Source organism: Nerophis lumbriciformis, linkage group LG22, assembly GCF_033978685.3.
Source record: "Nerophis lumbriciformis linkage group LG22, RoL_Nlum_v2.1, whole genome shotgun sequence".
Classification (NCBI taxonomy): domain Eukaryota; kingdom Metazoa; phylum Chordata; class Actinopteri; order Syngnathiformes; family Syngnathidae; genus Nerophis; species Nerophis lumbriciformis.
The window spans coordinates 4,557,459-4,574,958 of NC_084569.2; the positions used below are offsets into that span (position 1 = coordinate 4,557,459).

The window sequence follows — 17,500 nt, forward strand, 5'->3', positions numbered from 1 at the left end:
CATTTCTAAAAATCCCTTTTTTGTATTAGCCTTAAGTAATATTCTAATTTTGTGACACACGGAATTTTGGATTTTCATTTGTTGCCACTTCAAATCATCAAAATTAAATGAAATAAACATTTGAATGCATCAGTCTGTGTGCAATGAATAAATATAATGTACAAGTTACACCTTTTGAATGCAATTACTGAAATAAATCAAGTTTTTCAAAATATTCTAATTTACTGGCTTTTACCTGTACTACAAGAACAATGTGTATGCTTTCTGCTCTGCCGCTCCCAGTCTGTGGAACGCTCTCCCTGACCACCTGAGGGCACCACAGACTGTGGATGCTTTTAAAAAAGGCTCAAAAACCCTTCTTTTTAAAAAAGCCTTTTTTTCCCTTCTTTTTAGATATATGCATACTAGTTCTAGCTATTAGGCTGTTCTAGTTTTTATTTTTTTTAATTTTTATTATCTTTTAATTTTTATTTTTTTTAATACACTGTAGCACTCTGAGGTTGTTTACTCAATGTAAAGTGCTTTTTACACATAAAATATATTATTATTATTATTATTACTTGTTGGTCACAAAAAACATTCATGAAGTTTGCTTCTTTTATGAATTTATTATGGGTCTACTGAAAATGTGAGCAAAAGTATACATACAGCAATGTTAATATTTGCTTACATGTCCCTTGGCAAGTTTACCTGCAATAAGGCACTTTTGGTAGCCATTCACAAGCTTCTGCTGGGGCGCGTGGGCTGTTCCTCAGAGCGTAGGGTGAGACTGTAACTGAGTGTGCAGCTCCATGCGTTCTCCACATGAGCAAAATTGAACTCTGTCCCTGCCTGATTCCTTGCTTCTTGTTCTGTTTAATAGATAGTTCGGTGCTTGAACCTGACATGCAGTTCAGAAAAATGTGTTGGCTTTCTGACATGGACTTGTTTCTTCAGCATTGTCCACACGTATAAGTCAGGACTTTGGGAAGGCCATTCTAAAACCTTCATTCTAGCCTGATTTAGCCATTACTTTGCCACTTTTGAGGTGTGTTTGGGGTCATTGTCCTGTTGGAACACCCAACTGCGCTGATGATTTTTAGGTTGTCCTGAAGAATTGTATTTTATTTTTATTTTTGTCTGGTTTTGTATCAGCCCGTGAGGTGTATATTATTTTTTGTTTGTGAAGTTTTTGCACTTGTTTTTTTGTGTGTGTGTTTTTTGTTTGTTTTCATTATATTTGGATGTATTTGTTTGGTTTGTATGCTTGTGAATCTGGGCTATCCATTAACTACTTATTATGTTGAAGGGGGCAGGAAATATAAGATGTTCTTCATCCTGTTCCTTCTCAAGCATAGGTGTGTAAATATGTGCTTTGTTGTTAGACTTTAAAGGGGAACATTATCAGCAGACCTATGTAAGCGTCAATATATACCTTGATGTTGCAGAAAAAAGACCATATATTTTTTTAACCGATTTCCGAACTCTAAATGGGTGAATTTTGGCGAATTAAACGGCCTTTCTATTATTCGCTCTCGGAGCGATGACGTCACAACGTGAGCAATCCGCCATTTTCTCAAACACCGAGTCAAATCAGCTCTGTTATTTTCCGTTTTTTCGACTGTTTTCCGTACCTTGGAGACATCATGCCTCGTCGGTGTGTTGTCGGAGGGTGTAACAACACCAACAGGGACGGATTCAAGTTGCACCAGTGGCCCAAAGATGCCAAAGTGGCAAGAAATTGGACGTTTGTTCCGCACACTTTACCCACGAAAGCTATGCTACGACAGAGATGGCAAGAATGTGTGGATATCCTGCCACACTCAAAGCAGATGCATTTCCAACCATAAAGTCAAAGAAATCTGCCGCCAGACCCCCATTGAATCTGCCAGAGTGTGTGAGCAATTCAGGGACAAAGGACCTCGGTAGCACGGCAAGCAATGACGGCAGTTTGTTCCCGCAGACGAGCGAGCTAAACCCCCTATCGACCCTAGCTTCCCTGGCCTGCTGACATCAACTCCAAAACTGGACAGATCAGCTTTCAGGAAAAGAGAGCGGATGAGGGTATGTCTACAGAATATATTAATTGATGAAAATTGGGCTGTCTGCACTCTCAAAGTGCATGTTGTTGCCAAATGTATTTCATATGCTGTAAACCTAGTTCATAGTTGTTAGTTTCCTTTAATGCCAAACAAACACATACCAATCGTTGGTTAGAAGGCGATCGCCGAATTCGTCCTCGCTTTCTCCCGTGTCGCTGGCTGTCGTGTCGTTTTCGTCGTTTTCGCTTGCATACGGTTCAAACCGATATGGCTCAATAGCTTCAGTTTCTTCTTCAATTTGGTTTTCGCTACCTGCCTCCACACTACAACCATCCGTTTCAATACATGCGTAATCTGTTGAATCGCTTAAGCCGCTGAAATCCGAGTCTGAATCCGAGCTAATGTCGCTATAGCTTGCTGTTCTATGCGCCATGTTTGTTTGTGTTGGCATCACTATGTGACGTCACAGGAAAATGGACGGGTGTATATAACGATGGTTTAAATCAGGCACTTTGAAGCTTTTTTTAGGGATATTGCATGATGGGTAAAATTTTGAAAAAAACTTTGAAAAATAAAATAAGCCACTGGGAACTGATTTTTGATGAAATTGTGATAATGTTCCCCTTTAATTGTCTATTGATCAAAAATGCACATCAATGAAGGAGATAAATAAAAATGAAATTAAAATGAAATGAAGATTTAGGAGGTAATCCTCCTTTTCCACTGTCCCATTTACTCTCTGTAAAGCAGCAGTTCCATTGGCAGCAAAACAGGCCCAGAGCATAATACTACCACCACCATGCTCGACGGTAGGCCTGGTGTTCCTGGGATTAAAGCATACTTGCCAACCCTCCCGAATTTTCCGGGAGACTCCCGAAATTCAGCGCCTCTCCCGAACAAATATTCTCCCGAAAATCTCCCGATTTTCAGCCGGAGCTGGAAGCCACGCCCCCTCCAGCTCCATGCGGACCTGAGTGAGGACAGCCTTTTTTCATGACGGGAGGACAACAGGGTGACAAGAACTAAATCATCCAGACTAGAGATAAATTGTATTATTATGTTTATCTTACCTAAAAATAAATATATTTATTAATTTAAAAAAAAAAAACTAAATACATTTTTACTATATTTTGCTAAAAACATCAAAATTAATTGTATTTTTATTTGTATTTTTTCGTGACTCCTTATTACATCCAGGCATTAGAATTATACATTAAAATAAACATATTTGAAATAATTGATTTTAAATTATCATAATAATTCATTTGAAATGACCATATTTAATTATTAAAATAATTGCTTGTTTATCAACAACTTTAACATTTTATTCATTACATTTTGAAACTCTCAGAAGCCAAGTTATGTTATATTCCTTAATATTTATTTATGCAAGTATGAAGTATCAATTATCTAAACACAGTTTGTTTGCATATTTTCAGGATGTAGATGTATATATATATATATATATATATATATATATATTTATATATATATATATATGTATGAAATACTTGACTTGGTGAATTCTAGCTGTCAATATACTCCTCCCCTCTTAACCACGCCCCCAACCACGCCCCGCCCCACCCCCGACCACGCCCCTACCCCCCACCTCCCGAAATCGGAGGTCTCAAGGTTGGCAAGTATGGATTAAAGGCCTCATGTTTTCTCCTCCAAACATATTGCTGGGGTATTGTGGCCAAACAGCTCCATTTCATCACATGATAAGACCTTCTGGAATAAAGTTCTGTGGAGGTTCTTTGGAGGTTTACTATAAAATCATCAGCCCGGGGGTTAGGTCTTGGGCGCAGTTGGGTGTTCCAACAGGACAATGACCCCAAACACACGTCAAAAGTGGTAAAGGAATGGCTAAATCAGGCTAGAATGAAGGTTTTAGAATGGCCTTCCCAAAGTCCTGACTTAAATGTGTGGACAATGCTGAAGAAACAAGTCCATGTCAGAAAACCAACACATTTAGCTGAATTGCACCAATTTTGTGGTTAAAAATTCAAGCAGAAGCTTGTGGATGGCTACCAAAAGCGCCTTATTGCAGGTAAACTTGCCAAGGGACATGTAAGCAAATATTAACATTGCTGTATGTTAGTGATGGGTTGATGAGGCGTCATGAAGCGTTTCGACACATTGCAAAACTGTATTGATACTGTGTCGATACTGTGTCACTAAATACTGACATCTGCTGGACATTAAAAATCCCTACAGGCAACCTATGGACCGACTCAACTGACACTGATTTGATGCCCTAGTACAGGGGTCACCAACCTTTTTGAAACCAAAAACTACTTCTTGGGTACTGATTAATGCGAAGGGCTACCAGTTTGATACACACTTAAATAAATAAATATATTGTCATTTGTAAGTTACACGTAAGTGTGATTTAAACAAGAATAGCTAAATAAATACATTTATATATATAAAAAAATGGGTATTTCTGTCTGTCATTCCGTCGTACATTTTTTTCCCCTTTTACGGAAGGTTTTTTGTAGAGAATAAATGATGAAAAAAAACACTTAATTGAACGGTTTAAAAGAGGAGAAAATACGAAAAAATTTAAAATAAAATTTTGAAACATAGTTTATCTTCAATTTCGACTCTTTATAATTCAAAATTCAACCGACAAAAAGAAGAGAAAAACTATCTTATTTGAATCTTTTTGAAAAAATTAAAAAAAGAATTTATGGAACATCATTAGTCATTTTTCCTGATTAAGATACATTTTAGAATTTTGATGACATGTTTTAAATTGGTTCGAATCCAATCTGCACTTTGTTAGAATATTTAACAAATTGGACCAAGCTATATTTCTAACAAAGACAAATCAGTATTTCTTCTAGATTTTCCAGAACAAAAATTTTAAAAGAAATTCAAAATACTTTGAAATAAGATTTAAATTTGATTCTACAGATTTTCTAAATTTGCCAGAATAATTTTTTTTGAATTTTAATCATAGTAAGTTTGAAGAAATATTTCACAAATATTCTTCGTCGAAAAAACAGAAGCTAAAATATTTATTATTCTTTACAATAAAAAAAAAAAAATACTTGAACATTGATTTAAATTGTCAGGAAAGAAGAGGAAGACATTTAAAAGGTAAAAAGGTATATTTGTTTAAAAATCCTAAAATCATTTTTAAGGTTGTATTTTTTCTCTAAAATTGTATTTCTAAAAGTAATAAGAAGCAAAGTAAAAAAATAAATGAATTTATTTAAACAAGTGAAGACCCATCCATCCATCCATTTTCTACCGCTTATTCCAAGTGAAGACCAAGTCTTTAAAATATTTTCTTGGATTTTCAAATTCTATTTGAGTTTTGTCTCTTTTTAGAATTAAAAATGTCGAGCAAAGCGAGACCAGCTTGCTAGTAAATAAATACAATTTAAAAAAAATAGAGGCAGCTCACTGGTAAGTGCTGCTCTTTGAGCTATTTTTAGAACAGGCCAGCGGGCGACTGATCTGGTCCTTACGGGCTACCTGGTGACCGCGGGCACCGCGTTGGTGACCCCTGCCCTAGTATATACAATAATATAAACCAAGTCATTTAGGATTATTTCATATCTTCATTTAAATACAAATATATTTGTATCTTTTTTAGATACAGTCAATAAATAATGTGAACATGTATCATAACATGGAAATCTAAGAGAACGTGTTGTGGATGATTGTGTATACTTTTGACCCAGCACATTTTCAGTCGGCCCATAATAAATTCATAAAAGAAGCAAACTTCATGAATGTTTTTTGTGACCAACAAGTATGTGCTCCAATCACTACATCACAAAAAAAATAGAAATGATTGTAAACTCCAGACAGCCATGACATGATGTTCTTTACAAGTCTACATGACGTGGTTGAGACAACGAACAGAGAAGAAAACGCACGCTCCGCCCCGGAGGAATACTCTTGATCATGCAAAGATTCATGCTGAGATCGCGATGCCTGGCCTCGCACACGCATGCACACGCAGGGGGAAAAAAACCAGGTCCTCGGTCCTTTAACAGGCTGTTCTGTAAACATGCCCTGAGGACTTTCAAAGATGGACGCTTTTGACCTTCCTCAACGACACCTGGAAGTCGAACTTTGCTTGCATGGCATGCAGAACGGCCCCGGGCTTATGAACACTACACCACTACACCCGAAGACAATGGGCATATACACAAACACCCTCTGTTGCTGAGTTGTTGTGATTATATGTAACATGTTTATGTGTGCTATGGCAAATGAGTTTTTTTCCCCCTTGGACTCAGTCTGGACCCCTTCCCGAGGGTCCAGCCTTTGACTGATATTTTTTACTCTTCCCCCCTTTGCCAATATCACCTTTTCCCCACTTTTTTTAGGAGCGCCGTAAGCGGCTGAACCGTCGGCGGTCCCGTCTTGTCTCCCTGTAACGTACAAACCCCGTTTCCATATGAGTTGGGAAATTGTGTTGGATGTAAATATAAACAGAATAGGATTTGCAAATCATTTTCAACCCATATTCAATTGAATGCACTACAAAGACAACATATTTGATGTTCAAACTCATAAACTTAATTAACTTAGAATTTCATGGCTGCAACACGTGCCAAAGTAGTTGGGAAAGGGCATGTTCACCACTGTGTTACACGGCCTTTCCTTTTAACAACACTCAGTAAAGGTTTGGGAACTGAGGAGACACATTTTTGAAGCTTCTCAGGTGGAATTCTTTCCCATTCTTGCTTGATGTACAGCTTAAGTTGTTCAACAGTCTCCGTTGTGCTATTTTAGGCTTCATAATGCGCCACACATTTTCAATGGGAGACAGGTCTGGACTACAGGCAGGCCAGTCTAGTACCCGCACTCTTTTACTATGAAGCCACGTTGATGTAACACGTGGCTTGGCATTGTCTTGCTGAAATAAGCAGGGGCGTCCATGGTAACGTTGCTTGGATGGCAACATATGTTGCTCCAAAACCTGTATGTACCTTTCAGCATTAATGGTGTCTTCACAGATGTGTAAGTTACCCATGTCTTGGGCACTAATACACCCCCATAACATCACAGATGCTGGCTTTTACACTTTGCGCCTATAACAATCCGGATGGTTCTTTTCCTCTTTGGTCCGGAGGACACGACGTCCACAGTTTCCAAAAACAATTTGAAATGTGGACTCGTCAGACCACAGAACACTTTCCCACTTTGTATCAGTCCATCTTAGACGAGCTCAGGCCCGCCGAAGCCGACGGCGTTTCTGGGTGTTGTTGATAAATGGCTTAGTAGAGTTTTAACTTGCACTTACAGATGTAGCGACAGACTGTAGTTACTGACAGAGGTTTTCTGAAGTGTTCCTGGGCCCATGTGGTGATATCCTTTACACACTGATGTCACTTTTTGATGCAGTACCGCCTGAGGGATCCAAGGTGTGTAATATCATGGCTTACGTGCAGTGATTTCTCCAGATTCTCTGAACCTTTTGATGATATTACGGAGCGTAGATTGGTGAAATCCCTAAATTCCTTGCAATAGCTGGTTGAGAAATGTTGTTCTTAAACAATTTGCTCAGGCATTTGTTGACAGTTTTCGCCTTGCATAGTGTCATGTCTGTGTGATCATGTTTTGTTTTAGTCATGTTCGGTTTTGTTTTTGGACTTTTTGTGCACTTTTGTTTGTTTTTGTCACCATAGCAACCATTAGTTTTCATCTGTTTCACGTTTTGAGTCACGCACCTGTTTTCACTAATCATGTCTGTAGTATTTAAGTTCATTGTTTTCAGTTTGTCTTTCTGGCGACATCCGCATTCATACCCCTGTCACACTCTTGTTTACCTCGGCGCACTTCATAGTCCATGCCAAGTAAGTTTCTGTTTGTTAATGCCACAGTTAGTGTTTTTTGTTTCATTGTTCACAGTTTCTGCCTATGTGCAAGTTTTGTTTTCATTAGCCAAGTTTTGTACCTCCGCCATTGTGCGCGCTTTTCGTTTGTTCTTTTTTGATGTATTAAAAAAAAAAATGTACTCACATTCCCCGTCTCGCCCGAGCCAACTTTCCGTTGCCTTCCGGAAAAGCAAACACCCAGGACCAAGTCTTGACACATAGGAGAGTTTTAACTTGCACTTACAGATGTAGCGACCAACTGTAGTTACTGACAGTGGGTTTCTGAAGTGTTCCTGAGCCCATGTGGTGATATCCTTTACACACTGACGGGCTTAGCTGCTTACGTGCAGTGATTTCTCCAGATTCTCTGAACCCTTTGATGATATTACGGAGCGTAGATGGTGAAATCCCTAAATTCCTTGGTTGAGAAAGGTTTTTCTTAAACTGTTCAACAATTTGCTCACGCATTTTGTTGACAAAGTGGTGACCCTCGCCCCATCCTTGTTTGTGAATGACTGAGCATTTCATGGAATCTACTTTTATACCCAATCATGGCACCCACCTGTTCCCAATTAGCCTGCACACCTGTGGGATGTTCCAAATAAGTCTTTGATGAGCTTTCCTCAACTTTATCAGCATTTATTGACACCTTTCCCAACTTCTTTGTCACGTGTTGCTGGCATCAAATTCTAAAATTATTTGCAAAAAAAAAAAAAAAGTTTATCAGTTTGAACATCAAATATGTTGTCTTTGTAGCATATTCAACTGAATATGGGTTGAAAAGGATTTGCAAATCATTGTATTCCGTTTATATTTACATCTAACACAATTTCCCAACTCATATGGAAACCATACTTGCCAACCTTGAGACCTCCGATTTCGGGAGGTGGGGGGTGGGGGCGTGGTCGGGGGTGGGGCAGGGCGTGGTTGCAGGGGAGGCATATATTGACAGCTAGAATTCACCAAGTCAAGTATTTAATATATATATATATATATACATATATATATATATATATATATATATATATATATATATATATATATATATATATATATATATATATATAAAAATATAAATATATATATATATATATATATATATAAATGTAAATATATATATATATATATATATATATATATATATATATATATATATATATATATATATATATATATATATATATATATATATACATCCTGAAAATATGCAAATAAAACTGTGTTTAGATAATTGATACTTCAAACTTGCATAAATAAATATTAAGGAATATAACATAACTTGGCTTCTGAGAGCTTCAAAATGTAATGAATAAAATGCTAAAGTTGTTGATAAACAAGCAATTATTTTAATAATTACATATGGTCATTTTAAATGAATTATTATGATAATTTAAAATTTAATATTTCAAATATGTTTATTTTAATGTATAATTCTAATGCATGGATGTAATAAGGAGTCAGAAAAAATACAAATAAAAATACAATTAATTTTGATGTTTTTAGCAAAATATAGTAAAAATGTATTTCGTTTTTTGTTTTTTAAAAATTAATAAATATATTTATTTTTAGGTAAGATAAACATAATAATACAATTGATCTCTTGTCTGGATGATTTAGTTCTTGTCACCCTGTTGTCCTTCCTCGTGAAAAAAGGATGTCCTCACTCAGGTCCGCATGGAGCTGGAGGGGGCGTGGCTTCCAGCTCCGGCTGAAAATCGGGAGATTTTCGGGAGAATATTTGTACCGGGAGGTTTTCGGGAGAGGCGCTGAATTTCGGGAGTCTCCCGGAAAATTCGGGAGGGTTGGCAAGTATGTATGGAAACAGGGTTTGTATGTTGGCTCTTAGTGGGACTGTGCCGAAAATGTCATTTCAGTTCTTATGTGTCTTGTACATGTTAAAGAATGGACAATAATAAAGCATCCTGAATTTACGTTGATTCCGAATGCTGCATTAAGAGGACTAAATAGTGGAGCTGCCAGATGTCATTGTGGGTGGGTCGGGGGGTGGGTGGGGTCGTCCAATACAGAAAAGCACATTCAGTTCTTCGTATAAAACCTCTTTTGAGCTCATTTAGAAAAAACCTTTAAACTTTGCCGAGCGCCTTCCAGGATTACACACTCCTACAGGGTGAGAAGATAAGCATGCAGTAGCTTTGTGCAAATGGAAACAGCTTCTTCATACCGGATAACGCCGTTGACCGTTGTGTTGGAGCGATGTCTCCAATGTCTCTGATTAGCACGGACTGCAAATGAAAGTCATGGACTTTGGCACTGGTGTGACAGCATGAGTACTACGGCTCTGTTTGTTGGCAAATCTACAGAGGGAGGGAAAAAAAAATAGGATATTCTATGTTGCAGGAGAACACAAAAAAACAACAACAAAAAAAGCACAAGGGGAAAAAAAGGCTTACGGTATATATATATATATATATTTTTTTTTTTTTTAAAGTAGGGAATCTACGCAGCGAGCACCCCGAGTGCGCTCCTCGGTCACATCCGCACACAGCATATATATGCAAGGTGATACCTAGATGTCAGAACTTGTCAGGAGGTTCTCTGAGAGTCTGAGCTCCTCCTCCTCCTCACACCACGCTGTGCAGGGACGGGTGGAGGAACTGAGGGTTGATGCAGGAGAAGCCCGCAAACTCGCCCTGGTCGATGTTGGCGATCACCAGCTGGTCGGGCGGGGTCAGGACGGGCTGCGTGCGCGTGAAGAACTTGTCAAAGTTTTCAGCCCCTTTGCCACACTGGTGGAGGAAAAGACAATAATGCACAAGTCATGAGTACACTGCAAAAAGTCAGTGTTCAAAAACAGGAAAAAAAATTAAAAAATGATGTTTTCAATTATACAAAGTATTTCAATGGTTGGAATCCGCGATTTCTGAACTGAATTGCAAGATGGATCACATCATGGAGAAGCTTGCTGAAAAGGAACAATTTACTATTCAAAGACATGCACCTGGGGATAAGTTGATTGGCAACACTAAATTGGCCCTAGTGTGTGAATGTGAGTGTGAATGTTGTCTGTCTATCTGTGTTGGCCCTGCGATGAGGTGGCGACTTGTCCAGGGTGTACCCCGCCTTCCGCCCGATTGTAGCTGAGATAGGCTCCAGCGCCCCCCCGCGACCCCAAAGGGAATAAGCGGTAGAAAATGGATGGATGGATGGATGGATATATATATATATATATATATATATATATATATATATATATATATATATATATATATATATATATATATATATATATGGATGGACAATTCAACCCTTAACAATGAGTAGATGAGTGTTATGTGTGTGTATAAGTGTAAATAAATGAACATTAATATATATATATATATATATAATATACATATATGTATAAATAAAAGAAATACTTGAATTTCAGTGTTCATTTATTTACACATATACACACACATAACACTCATCTACTCATTGTTGAGTTAAGAGTTGAATTGTCCATCCTTGTTCTATTCTCTGCCACTATCTTTCTAACCATGCTGAACACCCTCTCTGATGATGCATTGCTGTGTGGCACGCCACAAAAGTGCTTTCATCAAATGCACTAGATGGCAGTATTGTCCTGTTTAAGAGTGTCACAACATTGCTGTTTACGGCAGACGGACTTGCTTTACTGTAGACGTTCTTTATATTGTGGGAAAGCGGACTCAGGTCCGCATGGAGCTGGAGGGGGGCGTGGCCTCCAGCTCCGCCTGAATTTCGGGAGATTTTCGGGGAGAAAATTTGTCCCGGGAGATTTTCGGGAGAGGCGCTGAATTTCGGGAGTCTCTTGGAAAATCCGGGAGGGTTGGCAAGTATGCTCCTCATTGAGCCAAATTTAATTCTGTCTCGGTTTGATTCCTTGCTTCTTGTCTTGTTTAATAGATGTCATCGGTGTTTGAACCTGACAACTACGTTATTGGGTAAAAATGTATATGTAACAAAAAAAAAGATGACTTCATGATTATTTGAGGAATATTTACGGTATATATTTGACAAAATACAAGTGTCGGTATAAATATGAACAGGTTGGCTTGCCGAGGAAGAAATGAACATACCACTTTGGGCTTGAACGGTGGTTGGATCTCCTTGTTGGCCAGCCTTTCCCAGTCGATGCGGCGGAAGAAGGCCTGCTCCCGGATGTCCCTCTCGCCCTCGGAGCCGCAGCCCAGACGCTTGGAAGGGTGTTTGGTCATCAGCTGGCGGGGACCATAACACGGTGACATTATTATTCAATCATTGCATTCATAGACGGAGGATCCATCCATCCGTCCATCTTCTTCCGCTTATCCGAGGTCGGGTCGCGGGGGCAGCAGCTTAAGCAGGGAAGCCCAGACTTCCCTCTCCCCAGCCACTTCGTCCAGCTCCTCCCGGGGGATCCCGAGGCGTTCTCAGGCCAGCCGGGAGAGATAGTCTTCCCAGCGTGTCCTGGGTCTTCCCCGTGGCCTCCTACCGGTCGGACGTGCCCGAAACACCTTCCTAGGGAGGCGTTCGGGTGGCATCCTGACCAGATGCCCGAACCACCTCGTCTGGCTCCTCTCCATGTGGAGGAGCAGCGGCTTTACTTTGAGCTCCCCCCGAATGACAGAGCTTCTCACCCTATCTCTAAGGGAGAGCCCCGCCACTCGGCGGAGGAAACTCATTTCGGCCGCTTGTACCCGTGATCTTGTCCTTTCGGTCATGACCCAAAGCTCATGACCATAGGTGAGGATGGGAACGTAGATCGACCGGTAAATCGAGAGCTTTGCCTTCCGGCTCAGCTCCTTCTTCACCACAACGGATCGATACAGCGTCCGCATTACTGAAGACGCCGCACCGATCCGCCTGTCGATCTCACGATCCACTCTTCCCCCACTCGTGAACAAGACTCCGAGGTACTTGAACTCCTCCACTTGGGGCAAGATCTCCTCCCCAACCCGGAGATCGCACTCCACCCTTTTCCGGGAGAGAACCATGGACTCGGACTTGGAGGTGCTGATTCCCATCCCAGTCGCTTCACACTCGGCTGCGAACCGATCCAGTGAGAGCTGAAGATCTTGGCCGGAGGAAGCCATCAGGACCACATCATCTGCAAATAGCAGAGACCTAATCCTGCAGCCACCAAACCAGATCCCCTCAACGCCCTGACTGCGCCTAGAAATTCTGTCCATAAAGGTTATGAACAGAATGGGTGACAAAGGGCAGCTGGAAACGTGTCCGACTTACTGCCGGCAATGCGGACCAAACTCTGACTCTGATTATACCCCATTATTATTATTACCCCATACTCTCTGAGCACTCCCCACAGGACTTCCCGGGGTACACGGTCGAATGCCTTCTCCAAGTCCACAAAGCACATGTAGACTGGTTGGGCAAACTCCCATGCACCCTCAAGGACCCTGCCGAGAGTATAGAGCTGGTCCACAGTTCCACGACCAGGACGAAAACCACACTGTTCCTCCTGAATCCGAGGTTCGACTATCCGGCGTAGCCTCCTCTCCAGTACACCTGAATAGACCTTACCGGAAAGGCTGAGGAGTGTGATCCCACGATAGTTGGAACACACCCTCCGGTTCCCCTTCTTAAAGAGAGGAACCACCACCCCGGTCTGCCAATCCAGAGGTACCTCCCCCGATGTCCACGCGATGTTGCAGAGTCTTGTCAACCAAGACAGCCCCACAACATCCAGAGCCTTAAGGAACTCCGGGCGGATCTCATCCACCCCCGAGGCCTTGCCACCGAGGAGCTTTTTAACTACCTCGGCAACCTCAGCCCCAGAAATAGGAGAGCCCATCACAGATTCCCCAGGCCCTGCTTCCTTATAGGAAGACGTGCTGGTAGGATTGAGGAGGTCTTCGAAGTATTCCCTCCACCGATCCACAACATCCGCAGTCGAGGTCAGCAGAGCACCATCCCCACCATACACGGTGTTGACACTGCACTGCTTCCCCTTCCTGAGGCGGCGGATGGTGGTCCAGAATTGCTTCGAAGCCGTCCGGAGGATTTTATTTTTATTCTTTTTTTTTTCTACACAACTGCATTTAGAAATAAGCACTAACAACTCATTTCCTTTTCCAATCACATTGTGATGCTTAAAAAGTGACAGCCAGCTGTTAGAGGGACGGAAAACCCATGAAAACACATGTCCTATTTTACACAGTTGTAATGGATTCCCTATGAAAAGGCTCGTCACCTACCCCTTTGCAGATGGACACCGCTTCTTTGGACATGGATTTGGGGTAGGACACGTTGTGCTCCATGATGGACTGGAAGAGCTCGTCCTCATCCTCGCCGTCAAACGGTGGCTGCAAAATCCCCCAGAAATATCCAAGACAAGTTAATGCGAATGAAAACTTAGACTAGACCGGCAAGTCTCAAACTGTGGTACTAGCATCACCCGATTAAAGTACAGTGTTCTATTTTCCTGTATTCAAACAGTGCTACTGTTCCAAATGTGCGGCCAAAAATATCAAATATAATTGTTGAATAAAACCTGGTTTTTAATCGATACTTAGGCCTACTACGCTACTGTATTTTGATGTCGGTCATTACGGTGGAGCACGGAGAGCCAAGTGTTTGTTGAGGTGCCACCGGACCAAGCATCGTTTCGAGTCGTTCACGCCATTTCCGGGTCCTAAATGACTAGTCAAAGTGTACCAAATTGCCGGAATACCTACTCAGACTTCAACTGTCCAGGTGAGAGGCATGATTTATGATCTACAATAACATTCTATCAATGATGTAAACATAGGGATACACGGCGTCACTATAAATAGTTTGTCTGCGTAAGCGCTTACAATAACAATATTGTTATATGCAAGTCACAAAATGTAAACGGAGTATTGTTGGCGGTTTTTAAAAGGCTATAAATTGGATTTTATGGGCGAAATAGTTGGCTGTGCTGTGAGAAAACTTTAATTATTTTTTTTGTATCCATTCGTCATGTCTTATATCAGGGGTGCTCACACTTTTTCTGCAGGCGAGCTACTTTTCAATTGATCAAGTCGTGGGGATCTACCTCATTCATATATATCATTTATATTTACTTATTTATGAAATATATGTTTTTGTTAACAAGTTAAAGGTGTTTAATGATAATACAAGCATGTTTAACACATATAGTTAATATTGTTAAAAAAGTAAAGGTGTTTAAAGATAATGCAAGTATGTTTAATAAATATAGTTAATATTGTTAACAAGTTAAAGGTGTTTAAAGATAATACAAGCATGTTTAACACTTATAGTTAATATTGGTAATAAGTTAAAGGTGTTTAAAGATAATACAAGCATGTTTAACACAGATAATTAATATTGTTAACAAGTTAAAGGTGTTTAAAGATAATACAAGCATGTTTAACACATATAGTTAATATTGTTAATAAGTTAAAGGTGTTTAATGATAATACAAGCATGTTTAACACATATAGTTAATATTGTTAATAAGTTAAAGGTGTTTAGAGATAATACAAGCATGTTTAACACACATAGTTAATATTGTTAATAAATTAAAGGTGTTTAAAGATAATACAAGCATGTTTAACACATATAGTTAATAAGTTAAAGGTGTTTAAAGATAATACAAGCATGTTTAACACATATAGTTAATAAGTTAAAGGTGTTTAAAGATAATACAAGCATGTTTAACACATATAGTTAATATTGTTAACAAGTTAAAGGTGTTTAAAGATAATACAAGCATGTTTAACACATATAGATTCCTTTCTTTCACGAAGACAAGAATATAAGTTGGTGTATTACCTGATTCTGATGACTTGCATTGATTGGAATCAGACAGCGGTGCTGATAACGTCCGCATTTTCGAATGGAGGAGAAAAAAAGTCCTCCTTTCTGTCCAATACCACATGAAAGTGGTTGGTTTTTGGCATCTTATTTATCCAGCTTCCGTACTCCTTTGTATACACTTTACAAGAAATACATTGTCTCCAAACTCCGTAGCTTGCTAGCTTGTGCACGCCAGCTTTCTGAGACTCTTATTTTGGTAGCGCAGGCAGGATGAAGCAGCGCTTTTATTGTGCAACTGTGCAGTCGGTCTTTGGAGTTTTGACGACAGGTACGGCGCCAGAGTCTGTTGAAATAAAGCGTTTCTCGCCTTCCAGTCGGTAATTTTAATGAGCTGGCAGCAGCCAGCGTCATCTCAGAAGACCCTCGGGTGCCGTGAATGTCAATCAAGTGACGAAAGTGACGTCATATTGAAGATTTATGATCGCTCATTTTTAGGACTATTTTTTTTAATGCCTGGCTGGTGATCGACTGACACACCCTCCGCGATCGACCGGTAGCTCGCGATCGACGTAATGAGCACCCCTGGTCAAAGTGTACCAAATTGTCGGAATACCTACTCAGACTTCAACTGTCCAGGTGAGAGGCATGATTTATGATCTACAATAACATTCCAGAGAAGCGGCTGACCAATCAATGATGTAAACATAGGGATACACGGCGTCCCTATAAATAGTTTGTCTGCGTAAGCGCTTATAATAACAATATTGTTATATGCAAGTCACAAAATGTAAACGAAGTATTGCTGGTGATTTTTAAAAGGCTATTTTTTGGATTTTATGGGCAAAATAGTTGGCTGTGCTGTGAGCAAACTTTAATTATTTTTTTGTATCCATTCGTCATGTCTTATATAATGATTGTGAACGATAGGCAAAAATTCCCCTTTAAGGCTCACTTGTAGTATGTTGTTCAAGGTTCAAGGTTCAACTTTATTGTCCCCGCGAGGAAATTTGTCTTGGGCACAGTGCATCATTGCTTTCTTAACATACCCAAAAACAACAGAACAAAAACACAAGAATAAAGTGCTGTGTGCTAAAGTGCTATGTGCTAAAGTGCTATGTGCTAAAGTGCTATGTGCTAAAAAAGTGCTAACCTATGTATTAAAATTCTATTGCACATTGTTGGTCAGCTTAATGGAGGCTGGGACAAATGATAATTTAAGGCGGTTAGATTTGCATAGTGGGACCCGGAGTCTTCTCCCTGATGGCAGAGTTCCATATGCATTGTGATGTAATAATGGGTATTCCAGTCATTTATTGAAATATTTGCTATTTCATCTTGACTACTGTGGTTTACCTGTCCTGCCAGCATCTCATAGAGAAGAACTCCATATGCCCACCAGTCCACCGATTTCCCATAGGGCTGGTAGGCTATGATCTGACCAAGAGAAGAAGAAAAAGGACAAGAACAGTCTTTAAAAAATAAAAAAAAACAAGTCAACCAAACCTAGCTATTAACAGACGCTAAAAATAGAGCTTTTTTTTTTTTTTATCTAACATCCAATTTTCTGTTGCACTTTTCACTCCCACATGTGCACACACACAATCAGCAGACAGATGAGAAGCAAAAAAGAAGAAAATACACATCTTTATACATCGAGAAACAAAATCAACTGTTAAAATACTTTAGTTTTGCCCGTATTGCTCAAAAACAACACATCCTGTAGCATATAAAGACAGGCCTTCAAAATAAAAGTAGACCAGTACAATAATAGTCGGTTCGCTAAAAAAACTGCAGACAGTCTTTTTTTTTTTTTATTAAATGTAAAAAAACAACTACAATATGGAAGAGAAAGACATCTTTTTGTAGAGATGAAAATAAATGGCGAGTCAGCAAACGTGTCACTACTTAGTGGTT

The 17,500-nt window shown here is 39.7% G+C and overlaps 1 protein-coding gene across 1 annotated transcript in view; it reads right to left on the minus strand.

The window, feature by feature from the left end:
• Positions 1-10,293: 10,293 nt before the first annotated feature.
• prkcab (protein kinase C, alpha, b) overlaps positions 10,294-17,500 on the minus strand; it is a 259,108-nt gene continuing 251,901 nt past the window's right edge. The window contains 5 exon segments of the mRNA XM_072915832.1: positions 10,294-10,466; positions 10,468-10,611; positions 11,923-12,063; positions 14,041-14,148; positions 16,940-17,020. Of these exon segments, the coding sequence (XP_072771933.1) occupies positions 10,392-10,466; positions 10,468-10,611; positions 11,923-12,063; positions 14,041-14,148; positions 16,940-17,020 (549 nt within the window). The 3' untranslated portion in view covers positions 10,294-10,391.